We start from the raw sequence: 26,294 nt of genomic DNA, 5'->3' as shown, positions 1-26,294 counted from the left end.
GCCCAGCATCCTCTTTAAAATCAAGCCAGCACAGAAGGCAGTGTCACGTGACGCTGGTGCACTCATTCAGGAACACTTCTATGCAGTCTGTGACTCTGCCTCCAAACCCAAGGCACATGGGATCCATGGGGTCCTCCCTAGATTATGCAAAAATGTAAATCAAAACTCAGGGAGCATAGTCAGTTTCCACAGAGGAAGCCTCCCCAAGTCTTTTTGGAATGAGAATAATGCATATTCCACCACCTAGGACGCGTGCTGATCAGACTACAAACATAGAACACATTCAAGCAGCCCCCCTCCAGTGGAAATCACCTCAGAAGGGCTAAGGCATGGCATCAAAGGCAACTGAAGAAACCTGTATTCTTTAAGCATCTATTTAATAGAAGAACGACAAAAAGAAAAAAGAAAAAAGAAATGGGCTCCCATCTGCTTCCCCTAGCAGTCTCCACAGCATCATTCACTGGCCAAATTGACAGGAGGGGAAATACAGACTGCCAGAAACACAGACCCAGAATGTCACCTCATTCAAGCTCTGTTCGTTGACTCTCTGACCCTGGGCATGTATGCTAAATCCTAGCACTTGCACGTACCACTAGCCAGAAGGCTTGATGAGAAGCAGGGCCAACAACGGAAGACAGGAAGAGTGTGTAGACATTGCTGTTAGCAGTGTGGCATCTATGCCAGTCCTTGGAAGACCGTTCAACACATCAATGCTGCTGACTTCAGAGCTGGGGGAGATTTCCCACAGCCTCGGAGGTAAAGAGGCAATGCCATCGATGTGACAGGCAGGCTTGACTGGCTACCTATGAATTTATACAGGAGTGTTCTACTCACATACATGAATAGCCGTGCCATCAGAAGCAGTATTTTCAAATAACAAGACTAGAAATAAATACATCAACATGAAGTGGCACAAAGTAAGATGGGACACTCTCTTTAATAATTTGTATTTTTATTTAATGTGCACTGGTATTTGCCTGTGTATATCTGTATGAGAGTGTCAGATCCCCGGGAATTGGAGTCACAGACAGTTGTGAGCTGCCATGCAGGTACTCGGAAATGAACCCGGGTCCTGTGGAAGAACAGCCAGTGCTCATAACCACTGAGCAATCTCCAGTCTTCACGCTCTCTTGAGCTTTAAATTTTCATCATAGTCTAAGGGTGGTGGATGGTGCTGATGCTGCAGGTTACTGGACATGACTGAGTTTCCCGTCGACTTTTCTAGTACCTGTCGCCGATTTTCTTGATCATTTTTAGCCTTTGCAAATGCTGTTCTTTCTGAAATCTCCCAGCTCACACTCCCAATTGCCTCGGCTCACCTATCCAGTCCACTGCACTTCATTTCTGCACACAGTATGTGAGCCTTCATTGTTCACCCACCTGAGCACTCCCTCCTCCTGTCCCCAGAACCCACCTACCCACCCCCCTTCCACCAGATTGTGCTAGTCTATCAAGATGAAAACAACACTATGACATTCGGAACAAACTTCTCCTGTGAGATGCACACAGGAGGGCTCTGTTGTACAGTCTGCACTGGGCCCGCATGCGAGGGAGATTCAACTCGCCGATAGGAGATCCAGACTGCAGATCACAGGGCAGACTGACTTCTGCCCCTCAGTTGAGTGCAAGAATACTTATCTCCTTATTTCCAAATTCGTCTCAAATGGCAGCTAGTCCTGGAGAGATGTAAATATGTAAGCAAAACCCAGGACCATATTCACAGGTTATCCTTTCTCAAATGCCAGCATTTTGCAGTTGCCTTATCGGAGGCTGATTCAACTCCTTATTCATAAAAGGCCAGCAACAAGAAAGGGCAGCTAAGCATGCAGGGAAGACTGCAGGACTTACCACCATATACTGATGCCTTTGTTCTGACATACTGTGTGGGACTGAGCTGTGGGCATCGTCTGTGAGTGTCTCTTTCTTGTGGTCCCGGGGATTCTCTTAATCCATAGCCTTACTGAAGAAGCCTTTCAGGAGCAGACACAGGAAACTTTTAACAATCGTGGGCGGTGCTGAATTTTTATCCAACACCCAGGACAAGACTATAGGCACTCTACCAACATGTAGCTTGCAACTTGTTAAAACTTTTTTAGAAGGAAAAAAAAAATCACATTGGCTAAAAGCTAAACATTGTTTCATCACTGTAAGAGCAACAAAGATACACATTTTTCAAATATCTGTAGTTGCTTTCCATAACACAATGCAATGTCCTGCCTCTGCCATTAAGAATAACAATAGAATCTATAAATGAATGTACACTTGAGACATTTGACTGTGTTTGCCAGTGGCTTGGGCTGAAAAACAAAATAAAGTTACCATGTGTCTTAGTCAGGGTTTCTCTTCCTGGACAAAACATCATGACCAAGAAGCAAGTTGGGGAGCAAAGGGTTTATTCAGCTTACACTTCCATACTGCTGTTCATCACCAAAGGAAGTCGGGACTGGAACTCAAGCAGGTCAGGAAGCAGGAGCTGATGCAGAGGCCATGGAGGGATGTTACTTACTGGCTTGCTTCCCCTGGCTTGCTCAGCCTGCTCTCTTATAGAACCCAGGACTACCAGCCCAGGGATGGCACCACCCACAAGGGGACCTCCCCACCTTGATCACTAATTGAGAAAATGTCTTACAGCTGGATCTCATGGAGGCACTTCTCCAACTGAAGCTCCTTTCTCTGTGATAATTCCAGCCAGTGTCAAGTTGACACACAAAACCAGACAGTACACCATGTTAAAACATATTTTGAAGATTCTTTGCCCATAAAAATGTACAAAATAATTGGAACTACATTGATTCGTTTTATTTTTCTTAATTTTCATTTTATTTCATGTGTATGGATATTTCACGTGTGTGCCTATGTCTCTGCATCATGTACACACCTAATGCCCACAAAGACCAAAAGAAGGAATCACATTCTCTAGGATTGGAGTTAAGATTGTTATGAGCCACGGTGTGGTTGCTAGGAATTGAACTCAGGACCTCTAGAGGAGCAGCCAATGCTCTTATCCTCTGAGCCATTTCTCCAGCTCCAAATAGATTTGTTTTCCATCTGTACAATGTTAATCCTTGTTGTGGTTCCCCTTGTGGCTGTCTTCTACAACCCAAGGTTGGCATCTTTGATGAGTTCTGTCTGTGGAGGGCAAGTCTACTCCCTTTCCTGAGATGGCCCTAATAGGAATAAAAGCACAGTGATAACCCACCATTCTTCTATCATTTAGCAACAGGTCAATATTCCCACACTCGAGTACCTTCTGATCTCCCTCCTTCATCTTCCTCATTGGAAAACTGATCTAGCACCCAGCTGGAAACTTAGTGTGCAAGCTCAGAACCCTGAAATTCTGTCAACTCCTTCCCAGCCCTTTTTTTCCTTCCTTCTTAGACCCTGCATGTTGGCAGAAATATTGAAAGATGAGCATTCCCATATTCTTCAAAATACCTAGACCTCTACTGAGGAGATTGGACCTGCCATCTTGGACTGATATTGGTGATTGCCTGAGCCACTGAATATACATATGGAGGAAACTCTTTATGGGGGTATGAACCAAGGTATTAATCGTTATCTCTGTGTAGTAAGGACCTCACACTCTCAATCAGTTTCTTTGCATACTGTATTCTGCAAATGTTCTGCAGTGATGAATTGCTTTCATGCTCAAAAAGAAAAGTGGCTTTTGTTTTGTTCTGTTTTTACATTTGGCTTAACACTATGCCAAGTCATACAGTCTACCTTGCTCTGAGCTTTTTCCCTTAGTATATTGTTTCTTCTCTTCTCCACACCCTGCTTGATGAGAAAGGGCTTTCTCTCTACAGAGAAGACTAAAATCCATAGACGAATTTTTAAGAGAAAATACATGTGGAAGGTTTTAAAACCTTATCTAACATAACCAGCCAGGTTTTGCCACCGTGTGCTTTACACCATAGGAAAAAGAAAGTCATGCATCGATGACGTAATACATCCATGGTCTTCTGGTACTGGAAGATCTGCAGAACTAAAATCTAAGTTAAATAGAGTTTGTAACTAAATTTGAATGATACAAAGTTAAAAGTGATTTGGAAAAAAATGTAACACAGAACCACAAATAAGGGGCCCTGGAAATGGAAAATTGTATCTTAGAGGCAAAGTCAGCACCCATCAGCTATGGACAAGTTTTCCTACACACTTCCCTGTGCCATGCTTTGGTTGCAGGACATGGGTCCTTCTGTATTGATGGGATATACCTGCCATACTGGTCTCACTCTAACTGTGAAGTATCTGTCCTTCCAGAATGCACTCTTTATGGGTTTTATGTTGTGTTGAAGAGTTTGTAAGCCACTTCCCTCTTCTGTGTCTAGAAGTATCAAAATCCACTGTCGAATATTTGTGTTTCTTTAGTCAGAAGTCTACAGGTCTTTGTCACTGATTTCCTTGTTATAAAAATCCCTATATGTGAACTTAGTAACTAGAGTGTACTTGCAAAAATGAAGACATAGGAAAAAGCCCTCAGTAAGTTACCATTTCACACATATTAATACAGCTACAGTAAAAAAAAAAAGGTAGTTAATAACAAGTGTTAGAGAAATTGGAACACTCATCCATTGCCAGTGTCATTGTACATTGTCAATATAGAAAACAGTAGTTTCCAAAATACTGTTCCAAAATTATTTTAATAATTCCACAAAATCTTCCACATAGAATTTCCAAATGATTGAAATTTCACTCCTGTGTACAAACCTAAGGGGGAAAAAAAAAGACTTGTGGTTAAATGTTTATAGTAGCATTATCCATAATAGTTAAAAAGTAGAAATAATGCAAATGTCCATCAATAATATTATAAATCCATACAATGATGTATTTATTGTTCAGCAGTAAAAAAAAAAAAGAAAGAAAGAAAGAAAGAAAGAAAGAAAGAGAAAAAAGATAAATAAAGAAGAATGGTAAATGGTCCAGTAAATAAAAGCATTTACTGTCAAGTCAGATGAACTGAGTTTAGTCCCTGGGATCCGTATGGTCAAGGAGTTTATCATCTGATCTCCACGTACAAACTGTGGTATGTACACACACGTTGTCATCCCAGTTGCAAGGGATGCCCTTCACACCCAGTTTCAACCCTGACATCATTCCTCAGTTTTAAAGAAAACTGGGGCTTCTTGATAGAAAGACTTATTCCATGCTTACCTAGGACAACATGTACCAGAAAGCAATCAGACTCTGTGATTAACAAGATTAGAGAAGGGGGTCGGTGACGTGGCTCAGTGGTTAAGAGCACCGACTGCTCTTCTGAAGGTCCTGAGTTCAAAGCCCAGCAACCACATGGTGGCTCACAACCATCTGTAACAAGATCTAACGCCCTCTTCCGGAGTGTCTGAAGACAGCTACAGTGTACTCACATAGAATAAATAAATAAATCTTTAAAAAAAAAACCATGATTAGAGAAAGCTGATAGGGAGCTACCCATGAGGACTGCCCAAGGCTCACAAACGTGGTCCACATAAATTTTCTTCTGTATGTTATCATTTCCTCTCTTGAATTCTATCATGTTCATCCTTCAGTCTAATGAAGACACACAAGATTCCATGAAACACTTTCACATGGTGTTCAATAAAAAATACTGACTATTCAGAATTCTTTTCTACTCCCACTAGGTCCAATTTACCTATTTACTATTTGCTTCCTCTGAGTGTGGCTCGCTCAGAAAACAAACCCTATAAGAAGGCATAAGTGAATTTTAAACACTTTCTTGGAGTATGTAAATCATGGGCCAGTAGTGAGGGATTCAGACTAAAGAAGAAAAAAAGAAGCAATCTAACATGCTATGGAAAGAGCCTCCTTCACTGTGACTGGATTCTCAGCTGGACAAAGCAACCAGAAATTTTGCATAGAAAGCAGGTGGGAGTTAGAGAAAGGACTGAATGAGAGGAAGGGGTTTGTAACCCCATAGGAAGAACAACAATATCAACCAACCAGACCCCCAAGAGCTCCCAGGGACTGAACCACCAACCAAACAGTACACATGGAGGGACTCATGACTCCAGGTACATATGTAGCAAAGGATGGCCTTGTCTGGCATCAATGAGAAGAGAGGCCCTTCAGTGTAGGGGAATATCAGGGTGAAGAGGTGAAAGTGGGTAGGTGGGTGGGGGAACACCCTCGTAGAAGAATGAGGAGGGAGAGGGGGCTTCTGATGTGGGGTTGACCAGGAAAGGGGACAACATCTGAAATGTAAATAAAGAAAATATCCAATAAAAGAAGAAGGGAAAGAAGAAAAAGAAGAAGAGGAGGAGGAGGAGGAGGAGGAGGAAGAAAAAGAAGAAGAAGAAGAAGAAGAAGAAGAAGAAGAAGAAGAAGAAGAAGAAGAAGAAGAAGAAGAAGAAGAAGAAGAAAAGGAGGAGGAAGAAGAGGAAGAGGAGGAGGAGGAAGAGGAAGAAGAAAAGGATGAGGAGAAGGAGGAAGAGGAGGGGGAGGAAGAAGAAGGAGAAGGAGGAGGAGGAAGAGGAGGGGGAGGAAGAAGAAGGAGAAGGAGGAGGAGAAGAAGAGGAGGAGGAGGAGAAGGAGATGGAGAAGAAGAAAAAGAAGGAGGAGGAGGAGGAGGAGGAGGAGGAGGAGGAGGGAACGTTTATCCATCAGATCCTGAAGTAGAAATTTCTGGTTTCTTTGGAGACTCAGTTGTTTTTGTGATGTTTTTCTGGAAACACTCTTATGAGAAGCTGCTTTTGCTGAAGCAGACATGTGGGAGGATGTTTTGCTGAGAACAGACACATGTATTTCTAGAAGCTGTCTGGGATAAGGGCATGTGATGGTTTGCTGGAGTAGACTGTTGAGAGAACAAGGGACGTTTGGTAAGGATATAAGTCTAACTCAACAGACGGTGGACAGAACTGTAGCATTGGTTCGCCTTGCCCCTCGTACTTTGCTGACACTGGTCTTCACTGACAACACTGGCCTTGGTTCACCTTGCCTTCTTCATTGACTTCATAGAGAGAAATGCACCGAAGAACGTCCATGATATTCCAGTAGCTTCTTACCACTTCTGCAGACTCAGGCAGCTTAGCAGAGCCTTGTGGTTTCTTCTGGATCACACGGCCGTTGCTAGTTCACGAATAGCGTTTGTGAGTGGGTTGAGCTCATTCTGCTCATTTGTGTGAACTGAGCTGCTGCTATCCTGACAACACAGACTGGATTTGCCCCAACAAACTACATATAACCAGGCCCACACCCTCCTTTGCTCTATTAACCTTTCCTTTCTACTACTCCTGGTGGGGAGTGGGCTAGAAGGAAGGTTAAAGCACTTAAGTACACTTATTAAAGTACATTTTGAAAAGTATAAGCCTAGGCTTATATTGACTATGTCAGGTGAGCCTTCTGTGGAACGACCCTTCGGCTTAGATTAGACTGTTTTCCTGTGGCAAGCTTCTTCCATCTCCTCACTACCCTATAAATGGAAAGTTAGAGTTAGCATTTTGATTAGATTCAACTTACACATTTTTGTCTAGAATTTTGTCATTGTCATGAATGAAAGCACTTCTTGGCACTCGATCCTGTCAGGACACATTTAGAGCTGTCTGATAGATACAATGGCTGGCTGCTGGTTTTCAGTGGTAGCCTGCTCCTCCCATAATGCCTTTCTAAGTTTTCTCTTGATTCAAGAGAGACATATATTACTGTGGGACTATATAAATGTCTATATAAGTTACTAGTGTGCCAACACTTCCTCTGAGAACAAAGCATTCCATCCTGTGGGAAGTTCTGGATACTTACAAAGTATGTAACAACTCAGATCGTTTTCACATTTATTGTATTGTGTGAGTGTATGTGCATGAATGTGCAAGAGCACGTGTGGATGTCAGAGGACAATCTGTGGGAACCAGTTCTCTCCCTGCACTGTATAGCTCCCCAGGATGGAACTCAGGTGGTCAAGGAGCCTTTCCCTGTGGAGCCATCCTGGCCAGCCCTAAAGCCGTTTCTCACTGCTGTACATACATTGTTACAACTCAAAATAGCTTCAGGAAGTCCCTGAAACTAACCAGACCCAACAGGTCCCTCCCTTCCTACCAGAGTAAGCAGGAAAGGCTGAGGGTCCCTCTCAGACCTTAGGAAGATGATCTGCAATGAAGATTCTCAGAGAAGAAACATAGCCAAGGAGACTCTGAGACCAGATCTGCTGCCCGGAGGAAGCAGAAACCAGCTGAGCTGCCTGGAAGATGTTTGAGCCAGCTGAGGCACCTGGAAAGGACACTTCTTCAATATGTTGAACTTACTTTGTGACCTGTTGTCCATGCTGGGGGAGCTTTGGTGATGCAGCTATCTTTGAGTCATTTCTGCTTCTCTAACCTTTCACCCATATTCCCATAAGTAACCCCAATAAAACTCATTGGTTCATCAAATTGGACTTTGGTGATATCTTTACTTTGGTCTTTCCGGTTCCCCATCTGGGGTGAGGAGATGTGTGTTGTGTTTCCCAGGAAACATCTTATCACCCAGCAGTTATCCATTAACCATTCCCGCAATGGCTCTCATAGCTATTCTCATTCAGTCCTTTTCAATAAGTCTTATACACAATATTGTTCAGTGTGTAAATGTATGTCGGAGCAGGTGGGGATTTATTTCTCTTCTCCACTGTCTTTAATCCCACTCCAGGTATTGGATTTTGGGTGGTCTTCAAGAGACTGAGATTAATCTGCATAAGATAAAAGGCTCTGAATGGTTCTACAACCTGAGAGAGTGTTTAGCCCCCTTTCATCCTGTTAATAGGTAAGTGGTGAATCTTGAGCTGTGACTTTTCCTTAAAGCTAATGCTTCCAAAATACAAAGGATAGGACGCATCTTCCTAAATGTTAGTTTATGAAACATCCCCATTCGTTTGTTGGCTAACTCATGCGAAACTGCTTTGTGGCTTTGGGGGGTAAATGGTTGTGTCTGCAACTGGCTGTCTCCAAAATCATAAAGGAAAACTAACCTTTGGTACCTACTAGGCTCGTCTATAAAGATGACTTTGGCAATTTAGGATATTTAAAAATGTTTACCTTCCAAAAGCTCCTTAAATCCAAGTCCTAAACAGAAACTGCCCCCTCTTCCATTATTGCTTACATTGTGAAATGATGCTGCCACCCACTCATCCCATCACACTGGAAACACAAGAACCAGCCTCGTTTCCTGTCGGTTCTGCCTATTCTCTGGCTCTTGAAAGCATCCCTTTCCTCCGTGCCAGCGCCTCTCCAATGTCAGTGTCCCCCTCCACAGAGCCCGGAGGAGAGCATTTCAAAACGCAAAGGGAAACTCCACTACTTTCATCTCACAAGATTTCCTCCGGCAAACCCAAAGCATCCATCGTGTTTGCAAGAGCTCACAGGATGGCAACCGCCAGCTTCTCCATTTACCTCAATTTCTGTGTTTCTCAAACTTGCTGCTTGAGTCTTTAAAAAGTCTTTGGGATATTGAATGAGTCCTTTCTGACCTCTGAGGCTTGACAAGTCTGCTTCTATCATCTCTTCCAAAACACCACCTTCAGACACTTCTCATAACTGACAGCCCCCACCCCCCATATACACAGGACTGCTAAATGCTACCTAAAGAAAACCCCATGTGGGGCTGGAGAGATGGCTCAGCGGTTAAGAGCACTGACTGGCTCTTCCGAAGGTCCCAAGTTCAAATCCCAGCAACCACATGGTGGCTCACAGCCATCCATAATGAGATCTGATGCCCTCTTCTGGGGTGTCTGAAGACAGCTACAGTGTACTTATATATAATAATAAATAAATAAATCTTTAAAAAAGAAAAAAAAACCCTCCTGGCCCTCTGTAGCAGTTTTCACGGTCCTTATTAAATAGCTGAAATCTCTATAAAGGCTTCAACAGATTTTTTTCTTCTTTCTTTTCTCCTAGTGTACCTCAACTGCAAAGACAGCAGAAAGACATTAAGAATATTTTGCTTTGTTTAGCATATAGCAGTAATTACAGACCTGTTTATTTCACCTTGGCAATCCAAATTAAAATCATTTTGAAAGAAAGAAAGAGAGAGAGAGAGAGAGAGGGAGGGAGGGAGGGAGGGAGGGAGGGAGGGAGGAAGGAAGGAAGGAAGAAAAAAGAAAGAGAGAGAGAGGGAGAAAGAAAGAAAGAAAGAAAGAAAGAAAGAAAGAAAGAAAGAAAGAAAGAAAGGGAAAAGAAGAGAAGAGAAAAGAAAGAGGACGAGGAAGAGGAAGAAAGAGAAAGAAAGAGAAAGAGAAGGAGAAGGAAAAAGAAAAAAAGAAAAAGAAAGAGAAAGAGAAAGAGAAAGAGAAAGAAAGAAAGAGAAAGAGGAAAAGGAAAAGGAAAAGGAAAAGGAAAAGGAAAAGGAAAAGAAAAAGAAAAAGAAAAAGAAAAAGAAAAAGAAAAAGAAAGGCTGCCTGGTAGTGATGCACAGCTTTAATCCCAGCACTCAGGAAGCAGAGACAGGTAGATTTCTGTGAGTTAATGGCCAGCCTGGTCTACAGAGAGAGTTCCAGTATAAGCACAGCTACCAAAAACAAACGAACAAAACAAAAGGGATTCTGAATAAAAATCGCTGGCTGTATAGGAGGTTTGTCGATTAGTTGATTTATTTAAAAGCTGGGCTAAGACTTGGACCACTTGCTTCCAAGCTTAACCCTCAGCTTGAGTTCATTTCTTGGGGTGAACATGGTAAAAGGAGAAACTGACCCCTGTGAGTTGTCCTTGGACCTCCACACACATGTACACTCACAATAAATAAGTATGACGAGAATCGGAGCATTTCCTAAAACTACCTCAGCTTTGTTATGCTTTCTGGAACAACCCCCAAAATGGTGATGAAAATCTGTACATCTACTACAAGACACAGGTAAGGAAACTAGTGGTGGCATACGAAGTTCATGTTTCTGGCATGCAATGTGTGCTCAATATGTGACAATTGTTATTAAAGATCAAAATAATTGATTGGTTTGTGGACAGGAAACAGGAAGCAGGGAGAGAGATACTCAAGACGCCACTCAAGCCATGATTAGCAATCACTAATTTTGAAAGACTACAAAATATATGAAGTTCACACTAGGAAGAACATTCTAACTTCTAAACTCCGAAGGGCTCTTGGAAAGCAAGTTGACAAAGTGTATTGGCAGAATAAACAGCCTGTATTAGAAGCTCCCGCCTTCAAAGGTCTGAGTCTAAATCCAGGATCCCTGAAACCATACAATATCCACGCATAGATTTCTATGTCTGTAACTCTTTCAGAACAAATGCAAATTTTTGTTTGAGTGTGTAAGTGTTCTATTCTCTGTACTATTCTGGGAAGATGGTCCATATATTGCAAAGCTGTTCAAAGGGACCACAAACATTAAAAAAAAAAAAAGTGAAGAATCACTGCCTAACAGTTTCTTCAGGAAATCTGGTGCCTTGGCAAAAATGGAAATGTTGACAGTGTGACGGTTGTGTCATCTGGCTGGCCAAAACAATGTTTTCTCTTAAAGCAAAGATTAGAAGTCTTGAGGCCAAAATGATCTAAACTAAATGGTTCTTCTAGGCTACGTTTCCATCTGTCCCACATGTGAGGCATTAGCACATGCTTCCTGGTGATCTTCATACCCTGTTTGCAAGAAAATCACACTGAGACCAGTACATTATTTAGCTAATGTATTGAAGAACCAGATAAGCATTCCTCTGATGCATGCTATCTTGTACTGCTACACAACAACTATGAGATTAAGCATACATTAACCAGAACTGTGTCTAACTAATTTGCCTACCAGTTTTTTTTTAAATATACATATATGTATACGTAGTCCCATTTTAGTTCAGAAACTAGAGAGGCTCACCATGTGTTGAAATAATTTATTTCAACACTTAATGCATCATCAGTCCTGTATTTCCACATGTTGTGACACCGTTTGACCTCAGCCCATTGTTAAATATTTAATAGTACTGTTGAATAAACAATACAAAGTATTGTTTACTTTTGAATGTGACATTTACATGAAATAAATAAATAAATAAACCAATACATGGTCCAAAAGGTACAAGGTATGTTGCTGCTGTTGTTACCCTCTTGATTGATAGGAAATGAAATACAAGGGGAAGTCCAGGGAGGATCAATGAAACAGGCAGCAACCACAATGGAAAAGATGCCACAACTCACCAAGGGAGAGTGAACTGCCACCCGGATGTTGGCAGAATGGAGACTGCATGTTTCCACCTCTCCGGAATGTAACGATGGATTGTTCCGAATAGGAATCTACTTACATAAAAATGATAGAAAAAATATTCAACAAACCACTACTCAATGAGGGATCCCAACATTCACTGAGTGTAAATTCTGTGGTGGATGATTTTTTTTTCCCCTTGAAAAGACTGACTAGAGTCTAAAGGAAACACCAGTGAGAACATGTAAGCAACTCTGATGAGTTAGCATGGCTCTCCTGAAAAGTGTGCTTAGTGCATTCTTCTTGATGGCCACAGACCAGCCTTTGGAAGGGTGAAGACAAGTGTCAGCCTGCACAAGGAAATGTCCATAACTTGTTCAGCTTCAGCTTCTCTGAGATTCCTCTCTCTCTCTCTCTCTCTCTCTCTCTCTCTCTCTCTCACACACACACACACACACACACAAATTCGGCCTATTTCAACATATGCTCTTCATTGACAAACAAAACACAATGTGGATCCCCTAAACCACAGTTGAGAGAAATGTTAATTTTTTTGGTTTTTTTACGTAATGAAAAGATATACTATGTTCATAGTTTTCAAAGTTTTCCTTTTGCTAAAAGGCTGGCTCTCCACAATTACCCTCTCACAACCATAACTCCATCAGGATTTTGTAGAAATAAACAAGCAGATTCTATAAGTTGTATATAAAAACAAGTAGATTACCTAATAAGATCTTGAAAAGAAAAATAAAACAAAACAAAACAGTAAGTAGAATTATACTCTCTGACTTCATTGCTTCTGCCAAAGCTGTTACTAACAACAGTTTGGCACTGGCTTAGGATCAATAAATAGATCAATAGACCAGATCACAGACCAGATATGGAGCTCAGTGATGAGGCCATGGGATTTTTTTTTTCACAAGATGCAAAAGCAAAGCAAAACAAAAGTTCCCTCCATGGAAAGATGATGGCACTGTATTATTCTGACACTGTAACAACTTATAACACACCTTATATTAGGTCGTTTATAAGCAATGTATTGGTCACTGTTTTGAAGTTTTGTTTTGTTTTGTTTTATCCCCACATCAAGACATCAGCAGATGCCGTATCTATTAAGACTTTTCTTCTCCCCGCTTCCAGAACAAGACCTTGTGGCTGCAGCTTCACATGGAGTGAAGCACAAAGAGGTAAAAGGAACAGATTGCTTCTCTTAAGCCCCTTGATAAGAGCTGTAATCACACCCATAAGATCATGCTCCTCATGGCCACGCCTCCCAAGTGCCTTACCTCCCATTACTTTTGCAGTTGAGTTCCTAAATATGTTACATTAAACCAACAGCTGTGCAAAAATTATCAACATAATACAGGAGATGTCCAGAGTTAGTCTAACTGCCTACCAACTGAACTCTGACATTGTCTCAAACAATACTTCCTTCTTGAATGAAGTATACATCACAACAGAGATAAGACTCATGCCAAGAGTCTTTTTTTTTTCCTTAATGAAAGCGGCCACATCACAGATAGCCAAACAACAACTACACCAACCACTAACTCCGATAATCAACAGGAAGCCCTTAGAAAATAGCTGATTATTTCAGTACACAAGCCATTGCTTGCTGCTTAATGGAAAGCCAAAATGGGGCATCAGAAATCAAACCTTGGGGCTGGTGAGATGGCTCAGAGGTTAAGAGCGCAGACTGCTCTTCCAAAGGTCCTGAGTTCAAATCCCAGCAACCACATGGTGGCTTCACAACCATCCCTAACGAAATCTGATGCCCTCTTCTGGAGTGTCTAAAGACAGCTACAGTGTACTTACATATAATAAATAAATGAATAAATAAATAAATATAAAAAAAAGAAATCAAACCTTAGTAACATGACTATAATATACGGACTCATTTTTAGCCAACGAATCATCCAGGAAGGATGCTCTCGCTTTGATCAATGCATTGTTTTGAACCTAAACAGCAAATGCTGGGTTTGTTTTCCTCACACTTGTATTCCACGATGTAGAATGTCTATGCGGAGTTGGGACAGAAAGTACTGACATTCACATGCTGGCATTTTCAGTCACACTCAAATACCTGAGTCCCTTCTCTTATCCAAGTGGCCTGAAACAGGGAGAACTTTCTATTAATCCCACAGAATAGTTCTATCCTGGGGCAGAATTTGGATGGTTTACCTTACTGACCTAACTACACTGAGCTTCTGAATAAGCTGATAGTTTAAGCGCCCATGTGTCCCAAATCTTAGCTGAGTTTTGAAAACTCAAAGGAGTTCTAAAATGAAGGGGAAACAAAGCTACACACACACACACACACACACACACACACACACACACACATACACACACACACACACACACACGTTACACAGGGGAGAAAAGTACGCCTAAGAAGAAAGAGTAGACTGTGTCTGACTGACACACTGTACAAAACAACCAACTAATCATTACCTTAATGCTTTATTTAAAGACACATCTTATAATACTTTTTTCTAAGCCTTCGTGGTTTTCATATCCTGTACGAATAATGTTTGACTGGGACTACGTTTCTTCACATTTTGGGGTCACCACAACTCAGGCAATGCAGAACTACCACTCCACCCCACTCCCTCAAATGTTCATTCTAGCCTATGAAGTTGCACCATTTCAAAAACTACCCCATGCACCAACTGTCTCTATATTTAGAAGGACAAAATCTGATTCAAGAGAAGTTTGACTTTCCAAACACAAAAGGAAACCCGCCAGGCTATGGCTGCCACATGCTCGGAGCTCAATCTCATCTCTCTCCTCTGCTCTGCTTTAGGGACTGACATTAAACCAGGTCGTTCCAGTGTGGGTTTAATAGCTTTCGTAGAAGCTGGCTTAAAGCATTTGTCAAAGGCTAATATTTTAAATTTATAAACTTCAGAAGAAAGATAGCTTTTGAAGCTGGAAGGAAAAAAATCAGAGAACAGTAGTCTTTTTTGTGTGGTGCCCAGAAATTCGGTTACAAAGTGGTTCTATTGTGTGTCTCATAATTTACATTAACTTTTTGGCAAAGCAGAAAGAAAAAAAAAAATCAGTCAAACTTGAAGGCATTTGTACAATGAAACTGGAAAATGGCATTTTTCTTTCTTTTTTTTTAATTTTAAAATTTGACTTTAACATTTAGATGTCAGCCAAACCAATATTCAACATTATAAAAGACCAAACAGTAGAAGAGCTGCAGCTGTTTTGCTCCGATGTCACTGAACAGGTGTGTAGTATGACACCATAGAAACTGGATGCATCTCTTGCGGATGCCCACAGGAAGCCAGTATGGAGCTGGCATTGACATGGGACTCATTTCCTCAGATGTGACCAGAAAGTCACCCGGGGATGACAAGAGTCCTGGTAACTGATGTGGGCAAATTCGGAGGCAGACATTCTCCCAAACAGATCAATACTATCCAAGGTGCAGCTGAAAAACAGGATGGGTTTGTAGCACTGAGCAAACAGCAAAGCTCCGTATTCACAAGGCCAAACGCAACGGGCACTTGTGGTTTTCCACACTGTGTTTGCCAGCGACCTCAACCCTGACCTACAGGGCCACCCTCTCTGGAACTAGAAGCAATCTTGTGTTGGGTCTTCTGGCCATAAGGGAAGCCTATGGAATGGTGGCATTTCTAACTTGATCTGTGTTGACCTAACTGCATGATGCCAAAATGACTCATCAATGTAGTTTGTAAAGTGAGTACTTGGATTATTTGATATGACACAAGAAAAAGAGAAACAAATGGCCATATATGGTGTCACACATCTGTCTGTCATCCTAGGACTTAGAAGGTGGAGGCAGGAGTTTAAAGGCATCTTCAACTACATATCAAGCTTGAGCCAGCCCAGGCTACTTGAGGACCTGTCTCAAAAGACAAAGAAAAATTACTTTTTTTCCCAGTCATTTTGGAATTGTGTGGGTACATCTTGGATTAAATTAATTTACATAATTTTATGGTACACACATCCACATGACATTTAATTTGTATGGGTAGGCCAAATATTTTTATTTGGATAAATATGCTTTTAACTCAAATTAATTGCTTCCTAGTTTCCATTAAGTCTGAAACACTGCAACCCCCGCCCCAAAAAGTATCATTTGTATATACTTGTATGATCCTTTTACACTAGATTGTGTATATTTACATAAATGATTTATTTAAATCTAATCAGCTCATGCAAGATATATCAGTGTTTTCACTGTTTAATGTTATTTTTAAAGGGGGAGGCAGAATTATAGTCCTTTAAATAATATTTCCAGAAAGTGCTGAGAACGTGAAGATATTAAAAATGGTCTCTATGACAAAAGGTTCCATAGGGAGATGCAACACACACATCTACTCAACCCAGATAGAGATCCCACCACAGAACAAAGTACAGATACCACCCAAGTCCATCCCAGTGAATCAATGTGTTTTATTGGGGTTACTTACAAGAGCATAAATGACTCAAAGACAGCTGCCTCACCATGGACCACCCCAGCCTGGGTGACAGTTCACAAAAGCTGGGGAACCCACAGCACACTTCACAAACTGCAGGCACCTCAACAGGTTCCAGAGGGTCCTTTCAAAGTGATTCTGGTCTAAACCTCTTCCAGGCAGCTTGGCTGGTTTCTGATTCTCCCCGGCAGCTTCTCTTGTCTCAGAGTCGTCTTTGCAGTCGTCTTTGTAGCTCATTTTCCTTTAGATTCTCAGCTTTTATTATTAACTCGGTAGGAAGGAGGTAGCGAATCTGCTCAGTTTCGGGGACTTCCTGAAGCTGTTTTGAATTATTTGCCTTCCTGCATAAGGAACTTCCTGTAGGAGAGTGTTACACTGTTGCACAACTAGTTTGCCAGTGCTAGGCTAGGCAAACTGACCTCGTTGAGGATGCTGGGTATGCCTAAGGGGTTAAGGTTCAGAACACTGAACTTGCAGAGCACTGCTCTTGCAGAGGACCTGAGTTCAGTTCCCAGAACCCATCCCATGGTCCATCTTCTGGACTTCTTGGAAACCTCCACTCACACATACATACATAATTTAAAAGAATAAATAACCTTTCTTTATAAAATGATCTCATCTATGAGTAGGCATAAGTATAATTTGAACACCTCATATGGTTCCAATTTTGAAAAGTTTAAGAAAATCCTCTCAAATTCCAAAGGCTACTTGATGACTTGAAACCAAAGATGTATTTAAATTGGAAAGAAATAAAATTTTTTGCAATGATGTTGCGATCCTAAGGACATTCTAATGGCCATTGGTGGCCATGGGAATCAGTAATCTACCACCTGAGAGCTTGTGTGCACTTAAAATGCTTATTTTCCAAATCCAGATAAACAGTTTGATATATATATTAATTCTAGCTAAAACAGAAGGTGGGTGTTTCTCTGGCAAGGGAATAAGATGTATGGGATGGGGAGAGGTCAAGTAACAGTAATTGTTAGCTCTCCTTTAAGTAAAATTTCCCCCTGGAATAGTGGTGGGGACATAGGAAGGTGAATAACAAACTTCCTCAGTAGTACATCACAGCATAAGTATCTCTGAGTAAAGAAGAAAACAGTTCAACTTTGAAATTCTGCCGTTAAGTGGCGGCTCCTGCAAGGGGGACAGTTTGCTATTAATTGTTAATGTCGCCTACCATTAGAGGGCACTAAACAACTCCACATTAATGCGTTGGAGGGAAGAGAAAAGGAAGCGAGGAAAGGGGAGGGAGAGTATGGGCAGAGTTCGGGGAGAGGGAGGGGAGACCGAAGCCGGGAAGGGCTGGGAAAAAGAGATGTGGGGAGTGGGAGGAGGGAGGAGGGAGGAGGGAGGAAAAAGCCTGAAGAGGAAGGAGACTGACAAACGGGCAGACAGACAGAAACAGACAAAATGAATCTGGCAAGATTAAGAAGGATGTGAAGCCCCAGAGCCGTCTAAAGTGAGCAAAAAGCCGGCTCTCCCGGGTCACCCACTCCCCTCCCCGCCGCTCCGTCCTCATGACTGTAATTATAAAGCGAAAAGCGGCGGCGAGGTCACCCGTTTTTACCAGCCTGCTGCACCGAATGCGCGCGGTGCAGGTGCGGCGGCCGCGGGGCTTTGTGATTCATGCCCACTTTCAAAGGGGGGCTTGGGCCCGTCTGAGAGGCACCCAAACAACTGTCTTCTAATATTAGCACGGCTGTATTTCGGGATCTATTATAGTCTGTCCAGACAGATCCCATTGTAATGGGACCTTTTATTAAAAGATTAGCACTATCTCCTGCAGTTGGTGGAAAAAAATCTGTTATCACTGAGTTATTTGCAGTTGTGGAGGGGGTAGGAGGAGGGTGATGGAAGATGGGGGTGGGAGGATGAGAGGAGGACCGGGGGGGGGGGGCGCTAGGGCTGGGGCTAGAGAAGAAGGGCGAATTTGAAATCCGTAAGAGCAAATCCCAATGACCTGGGAATGTCCAAGAATTTTGTCTGTTTTGTTCGCTGTTTGTTGTCGTTCGGGCTTCAGAAGCGAAAAGAATAGAAATTTAAAAGGCAGCTTTGAAATAAACAATATAGCCTTTTCCGTGAAGTAATCGTTTTATATAAAAGGAAATATCGCCTCCTCAGTTTCATTCAGCCGTGCCAGAAAATGTTATAAATGAGAAGACCCGCCAACTTTCGGCGAAGAATGCCAGGCATTGCACTCAATAAACTGAGGCTGCAGAAGTTCATTATCATGGTGCAATCTTTTTTTTAAATAAGAGAGAGAGAGAGAGAGAGAGAGAGGAGTCGGGACAGAAACTGGGGCGTCTCGGAGCGGGGGAGGAGGGGGGCAGACCGCCTACGTCGGCGCCCCCGCTCGGGGCTGCGACTCCAGACGCGACGAAGTGAAAGGGGAGAAAAGAAAGGGAGAGGGCGAGACTGCCGGGGGCGGCCGGCTCCGAGGTGTTAAACATTTTTGTTTGCTTCTGACTTGTGGAGCCCGAGGGCCGCGTCTCCGCAGCGCTCGGCCCGGGTGGAAGGTGCCCGGGGGTCGGGGTTCTTAGCAACCTACTCCAGGCTGGGGGGGGAGGGGGCGCGGGAGGGAGTGGGAGGCGGGGGAGCTGGCAGGGTGGCCGCAAAGTAAGACACGTAAGAGACCTCGGGACACAAAACGTCTCCGGGACCCCGCGCCAAGGCTCTGCAGGGAGGCTCCTGAAACTGCTCCCCCGGGCATTGAAGCAGCTCAGGGATCCTGCGGCGGGTTGCAGAAGTCTCATCCCGGAGCCCTGGAGCAGAGGTGCTGGGGACCCATTCCCGGGGTCCTCCGGGGTCCCCGCGCTCCGCCGGCCGCCTCCTCCAGCGCCCTCACTCACACGCGCACACGCACACACGCGCGCACACACACACTCGCACGCCACCCCGGGCGCGCCGGCTCCGAGCGGCGGCGTGCAGGACTGAAGTGGATGTTCCTCCCCACCCCCGACGCGTCGCCCCCAGCCCCCGCCCCTGCCTCCTTCCCCCCTCCCCTCCCGCTCCTACGCAAATAAGAACTCGGCGATTCCCCTCCTGCCGCTTTGATTTCGGGCACCTCCGACAGATAATTGGGAAGGGTTTCCAGAAGGTGGGAAATGTCACCTGATTCACACTGAACTTTTAAAAGCTCCCCACCCCCAAAGAGCCGGCACACCCTCGGTCGCGGCCGCCCTCCCACAGCCCCACACACTGGGAGACCGCCCACCGCAAACCTCGGAGACCCCCGTCTAGATTTAAAGCGCGGCTGCGCCCGGCTTCTGACGTCCATTGAATCGCGCGGGCGGCCGGTGGCGAGCGCGGGGCTGCGCCGGGATCGCTGCGCCCTCCGCCGCTCGCCTCTGCGACGCGCGCCGCTCGCCCGAGCCACCCGCCGCCGCGCTCCTCGCCCCGCGCCTGCCCCAGGATGGTCTGCGCCAGGCACCAGCCCGGCGGGCTCTGCCTCCTGCTGCTGCTACTCTGCCAGTTCATGGAGGACCGCAGCGCCCAGGGTGAGTGGAAGGGATGCGCCCAGAGGCTCGGCTGGGGCAGGGGTTCTACTTTTCTGCTGTCTCCACTTGGTCTGTTCTGACCTACGCTGCTCTCGGAAGATGTTGGAACCACCCGGCTACTCCTGTAGAACGGAACGGGAGGGAAAGACTGAAGGCAGTGACACTTTAGGATAGAGAGCGGAGTTTAGAGCCAGGTTACCCTCAAAAAGGAAAGGGCTTGAGTGGAGGAGCTGGAGCCTCAGTAGTTAGGGGTAGATGCTCCAAGTTCTGGTCCTAATGACTTTAGATGTTATCTCCCCTGGCTGGCTCGGGAGAAGGGCGAGCATCCGTAGCCTGGAGATTACAGTCGACCTACTAGCAATCTATCCATCTTCCTTCCATATCTTTTGGAGACTCTTTAAAAAAAAAATGACGGGGTGGGGGATGGGAGATACCGAATTTTCTTGGGTGGCCGGGGGACGTGGTTTCAGAAACTTTGCCCAAACTTGGAAATGTGGGTACTGAAATTTTTAGAGGGAGGTAGTTTTACGCTTAGCGGATGCTCCTTCTGCCTCTTTCCCCCAAGCCCCGCGAAAAAGAAGAAAGACAAACCAAATTATTAGCCCGAAGTGTTTTAAGTACTTTACAGTTTTCTCCACTTTGCCTCATTCCTGTTAACTTCTGTGAACCAAGCAGCCCACAAGCTATTTAGACTCCGACCTGGATTAAAGAGCAAATTTCTGAAGTTTATCTTCTAAAATTAAAAATGAATTGATTTTATTACAATTAGTCTCCAGGCTGGATTTCTTTTTTAAAAATAGTGGTAACCCCGCAGCTTCACGACAATTACTCTCGAGTCACTTTGGTGATTCATGAGACGTCTGCTTGCCCAAAGTCCGAACACATTAAATAGGGACAGAGAAAGAAACTATTTGTAAAGAGGTTCTTGGGAGACATAAGGTAGGTATGTGTGACCCGGTAGACGCCTCCGGGTTCTAACCCTGCTGCGTTGCCTGTTGGAGCGGTAAGGTTTTGTGTGTCGTAAGCTGCCCTCCCCGGCACCGGTCCTAGCCGTCTGCCCGACACTAGGCTGGGCTACCAGCCTTGCTGATAGGGGCGCTGCCTGGGTGCCGGGACGTGGGCGCCAGAGAAAGCAGCCCTCGGAAATTTCGAAAGACCGCGGTGGCTGCGGGCGTGCTCCGGGCTGGCGGATTGCAAAACGGGCCCGTCGGGCGGGCTGCGCCTCGAGGCCGCTCAGGGCAGATCCAGGCTGGGCCCGACTGCTTTTTTTTTTCCTTTCATTTTTCACAAGTATCTTTATGCTTGATCTGTTCCTGCAGATTCATATTCATTCTCCCTACACTCCCCCCTCTCCCCTCCCTCCTCCCCTCCCTTCCACGTCTCCCCTCTCTTACTTTCTTAACCCCTGTCACAAATAATTCTCTTACCGCCTACATGAAACCGACATGTAAAAACATCCGTCGCATCCTGTTTTTGTCAGGTTCTTTAATCTGGTCTTCCAGTCGCTGCAGGTTATGAAATGGGACGAATAAAAGTAAACAGTCTAGTAAAAGTCAATGCAAGCTGCACGTGTTGTGTCTGGGTCACTGGTAACTGACATTGATATGGCTGGGGCGCAGCGGCGGCCGCTCTAGCCCACCTCCCACCTCCCACCTCGGTGACGGGTCCTTCCCCACTCTCCCCTTTGGAGATTCATATTCTCTCTCTCTCTCTCTCTCTCTCTCTCTCTCTCTCTCTCTCTCTCTCTCTCTCTCCCTCCCTCCCTCCCTCCCTCCCTTCCTCCCACATCCCTCTCTCCCTCTCACATCCCACTGTCCCTCTCCTGCTCCCCTTCCCCCAATCACTTGCTCCCCGCCCCACCAGGCCTCTTTGCCCAGCTCTAAGCAGCCTTCCTTCCCGCTACCCCACGGCTCACTCATTCACCTACTGATCCCTGTCTCTTCACAGCTGGGAATTGCTGGCTCCGCCAAGCAAAGAACGGCCGCTGCCAGGTCCTGTATAAGACAGAACTGAGCAAGGAAGAGTGTTGCAGCACCGGCCGGCTGAGCACCTCATGGACCGAGGAGGATGTGAACGACAATACTCTCTTCAAGTGGATGATTTTCAACGGGGGCGCCCCCAACTGCATCCCTTGTAAAGGTGGGCCTCCTCTCCCCTAGGCGGCAGGCCCTCAGTAGAGGGCGTCTTGCCCTCAGCGTTCCTACTAGCTGACTGAAGCTTAGGATTGGCAGAGTTTTGTTCAGTTTCTCCTTTTTTTTTTTTTTTTTCAAATTCTACCCGGAGTGGAGTTAGCTAGTGGAATCTGCCTCTGCTCGCGCTGGAGGCAAAACAAGGTCGGAAGAGGTCAGTCCCCGGGCTTCTTAGCCGAGAATGATAATGAAAGCGACCAACCAGTGTGGTCTTTGAGAGAATTTGGATACAGGACTTGGCCTGAGGTCCCCAACCCCCTTATCCCTTCCAGGAGACAGTCTGGGGCCCTCCATCTCGGATGCATGATTGCTCAAGACATCTGAGACCACCAGTCCACCCCACTCCGCCCCAGGCTGACCCTCCAACTGCCTGGCCTTGGTTTGAATGTGTGCCTCTTTCCAACTCCTAGAAACGTGTGAGAACGTGGACTGCGGACCTGGGAAAAAATGTCGAATGAACAAGAAGAATAAACCCCGCTGCGTCTGTGCCCCAGACTGTTCCAACATCACCTGGAAGGGCCCAGTGTGTGGGCTGGATGGGAAAACCTACCGCAACGAATGTGCACTCCTCAAGGCCAGATGCAAAGAGCAGCCGGAACTAGAAGTACAGTACCAGGGCAAATGTAAAAGTAGGTCCTACCCTTCAGCATCTCTATACATTCAAAGATCTTTGAAGACCCAAGGGCGATAGATAGTACAGTTTACATAAAGAGCCCGGGAATTGGAATAGTAATACCAAATAAAGGGGCTCTTATCTAATTCCTAAAGGATAATTAATGAAGGAGCCAGCCTGGAGTCATAGATCCTCTGGGAAACAGCCAGGCTCCCCAGATGCCTGCTAAGATGTGGATATTTTGCTTTTAATGATTTCCTTCATAATATCAGCTGCTTACTCCCCAAGGACCAGAAGATGCCGTTTGAAATGTCATCATCTTCTTCTTTTTTCTTTTTTTTTCTTTTTCTCCAGAGACTTGTAGGGATGTTTTTTGTCCAGGCAGCTCCACTTGTGTGGTGGATCAGACCAATAATGCCTACTGTGTGACCTGTAATCGGATTTGCCCAGAGCCCTCCTCTTCTGAACAGTACCTTTGTGGAAATGATGGAGTGACTTACTCCAGCGCCTGCCACCTGAGAAAGGCCACCTGCTTGCTGGGCAGATCCATTGGATTAGCCTATGAGGGAAAGTGTATCAGTAGGTATTCTGGATTGAGGAGAGGAAAAAAGACGGGAGATTAAAAAAAAATCTGATTTAATAGTGTGGGGGCTAACCAATGAACAAATCCATTAAACATTCCTCCTGAAAAGCCACTGTCTCCTAGAAGTTGCATTGACACGCCAGCAAGAAGCAGAAAACAGTTTTTCTATCTTAGAAAACTTAGAACTCACACAATTTTACACATTTTTTTTAAGTGCCAGACTTGCTGGAAGCGAAAAATAATTACTTAACAGTTCTTAAAACCTGTTACCGGATTCCAGTAATTGATGGAATTTGTTTTTTTTTTTTTATCCCACTTGTAGGAAATAATCAGATGCATAGTTAACTCAAGGAGACTGTGAGATTCTGACCCAAAGAATATTATTTTTAGTGTGGTTCTATAAGATCCAAGAAAGCATACTGTGTGTTTGTGTGGGTGTATGTGAAAGAGCAGTTTTGTATAACACTGCTATTAACCCATTATTGATTTTATAGATAGATAGATGGATGGATGGATGGATGGATGGATGGATGGCTAGGGAATGGAAGAAAGGGAGAAAAACAACGAGACACTCAGTTTGCTCATCACAGGTGTGTTATATCCTAGAAGCAAAGTCCTGTGAAGATATCCAGTGTGGCGGCGGGAAAAAATGCCTATGGGATTCCAAGGTTGGCAGAGGTCGCTGCTCTCTCTGCGATGAGCTGTGTCCTGACAGTAAGTCGGATGAGCCGGTCTGTGCCAGTGACAATGCCACATACGCCAGCGAGTGTGCCATGAAGGAAGCTGCCTGCTCTTCTGGCGTGCTTCTTGAAGTGAAGCATTCTGGATCTTGCAACTGTAAGTGTGATTTCTAACCTTGCTGCCATGTAGGGCATTTCCAGGCCAGCCCTGCCTGGGGAATGGACAGCTCAGACCTCGCTGTGAAAACCTGGTTAGGTAGCTGCTAAATTTCACCAGCAACCCCTTGATCCTCAGCCAAAATGCTCTGCAGTGTTTCCTGGCTTTTAGGATGGATCTACCTGGTGGCCTGCCACTGGGTCGGTTGCCTATGAAAATTCTTTGTCCCATTGTTTGATGCTCATTCCTTCCTTCTGGCACTTTGCTTTGCTGTTGCCTCATTAACACTGGAATCTTAAACTAACGGCTTCAAATGTTCAAAAGTTTGGTTGTTTTGTTTCGTTCTTTCCAAGACAGCTTTATATATTATCACACCTGGGCTGCGGCTTAACGCAGTTGCCACCTACTAACTCTGAATTAAGGAGCCAAAGTAGTTATACCTAGAACACAAGAGCGCTTTTTATCTGATTTCAGGAATCTGCCTGTAAAACCTGAGCCATTGATTCTTCAGAACTTTCTGCAATTTTGACTTCATAGATTGTGGTGGTTTGTTGTTTTTCTTAAAAGTAAACTTATTGCGTAACTGCAGAGGCCCAAACCAAAAAAAACAAACAAACAAACAAACAAACAAAAAAAGCATCACACTGCAAGTCATGTAAAAATGCAACGCTGTAATGTGGCTGTGTCAGAGGGCTTTGAAAACGTACAGTGAGCTGCTTCTGCGCTGTTGTGATCCGTATTTAAACAACAGCTCCCCCTGTATTCCCCATCTAGCCATCTCGGAAGAAACGGAGGAAGAGGAGGAGGAGGAAGACCAGGACTACAGCTTTCCTATCTCTTCCATTCTAGAGTGGTAAACTCTCCACCAATGTTCAGTGTTGACATAGCCTTTGGGCAAAACGAAACACAACAAAATAAATAATAATAATAAATAATAAAGGAAAGAAAAAAGATAGAAAAGAAGATAAGAAAAAGAAAAATATATTGTTCATAATGTAAATAAGTGTATGCTTATTTATTTGGGGGGAAAACTATACATTAAAGGACCTTTGTCCTAAGCTCTCTCCCAGGCCACGTTGTTATTCACTGGGCATGGAGAGATGGTCATTTCGTGGTCTACTGGATGAGGCCTATAGTTGAGACTTGTAGACATTTATTTATACTGTGTCATGTTTTATAATTTATACATAAAATGTCTGGTTGACTGTACACCTTGTTTTTTTGAAGAAATTTATTCGTGAAAGGAAGAGCAGTTGTTATTTATTGTGAGGTCTCTTGCTTGTAAAGTAAAACTGTTTTTTTTTTCCCCCTTGTAAACCATTTAAGTCCATTCCTCACTATGCACACCCACCTGTCTCTCTCCGCATCTCACTGTTAGATTCTTTTCCACCTTTTTAACAAATTTGCATGTCAGTTTCTGTCATGTTTATTTATTGGATTCTCAGCTGCCTAATCTGTACATACCTGATCCCTCGGGTTTTGTTTACAAGGAATCTTGACTGACCAAAAGGCATTGTAACTCTGCCACAGTACAAGGTACAGAGTATGGGCATCTTAGAGGAAATGTCTGCTTCCGTCCCCTCGTTCTGGTGAACGTTGGGAGAGAGGATGAGAGAGACATTAAAATTCTGGAGATGTGCTTTTATGATGTTACAGATCCAAAGACATAGAGTGATGTGGGTGTCAGGAGACTGAAGAGAGGTGAAAGGCACACTTTCAACCTGTCATTCAGCGTTTCTTTTGAGCTTAGTCAGCTGTACCTTTTCAATTAGTTCTTTTTCAACCAATGTGTCACTAAAAGTTCCATCAAAGCTTTATCAGTTCAAGTTTCTTGCTTTTCATAATACTTTTTTCTGATGCAATTTTATATTTTCAAACATGGCAAGTTAAATATAAATTCATTTAAATATATAGTTTTGTACTTTTCTACCATGTAAATGTGCAATGTATATAAAAGTTATAATGTGTATTTGTAGATAAATGATGAGTGAAAAAATAAAAAAAAAATGTAAAAGCCA

The 26,294-nt window shown here is 44.0% G+C and overlaps 1 protein-coding gene and 1 long non-coding RNA gene across 7 annotated transcripts; one reads left to right on the top strand and one right to left on the bottom strand.

Annotated features, from left to right (window-relative positions):
- Nucleotides 1–4,336: 4,336 nt before the first annotated feature.
- Gm41074 lies at nucleotides 4,337–22,052 on the bottom strand. Of its 3 annotated transcripts, XR_003950529.1 has the most exons (4): nucleotides 21,978–22,052; nucleotides 21,482–21,559; nucleotides 12,097–12,192; nucleotides 6,669–7,405 (listed from the first exon to the last, which is right to left on the bottom strand). It is a non-coding gene; the product is annotated as a predicted gene, 41074 (long non-coding RNA). The 3 variants fall into 3 exon arrangements; XR_873986.3 differs by lacking the exons at nucleotides 6,669–7,405; nucleotides 21,978–22,052 and adding an exon at nucleotides 4,337–4,707 and having other exon boundaries at nucleotides 21,482–21,760; XR_873985.3 differs by lacking the exon at nucleotides 21,978–22,052 and having other exon boundaries at nucleotides 21,482–21,760.
- Nucleotides 19,567–26,294, top strand: Fst (follistatin). 4 transcript variants are annotated; one of them, XM_030247150.1, is made up of 6 exons: nucleotides 19,567–20,054; nucleotides 22,002–22,193; nucleotides 22,654–22,872; nucleotides 23,211–23,435; nucleotides 24,049–24,276; nucleotides 24,751–26,294. In XM_030247150.1, coding segments are annotated over exons 1-6 (951 nt in total). In that variant the 5' UTR covers nucleotides 19,567–19,969; the 3' UTR covers nucleotides 24,753–26,294. The 4 variants fall into 4 exon arrangements, with proteins under 4 accessions (XP_030103010.1, NP_032072.1, NP_001288302.1 ...); NM_008046.3 differs by having other exon boundaries at nucleotides 19,605–20,054; nucleotides 25,051–26,294; NM_001301373.1 differs by having other exon boundaries at nucleotides 19,605–20,054; nucleotides 24,046–24,276; nucleotides 25,051–26,294.

Source organism: Mus musculus, chromosome 13 (assembly GCF_000001635.26).
Source record: "Mus musculus strain C57BL/6J chromosome 13, GRCm38.p6 C57BL/6J".
NCBI classification, from domain to species: Eukaryota; Metazoa; Chordata; class Mammalia; order Rodentia; family Muridae; genus Mus; species Mus musculus.
The sequence above is the reverse complement of the archived record's forward strand: the minus strand, read 5'-3'. Positions and strand labels throughout refer to the sequence as shown.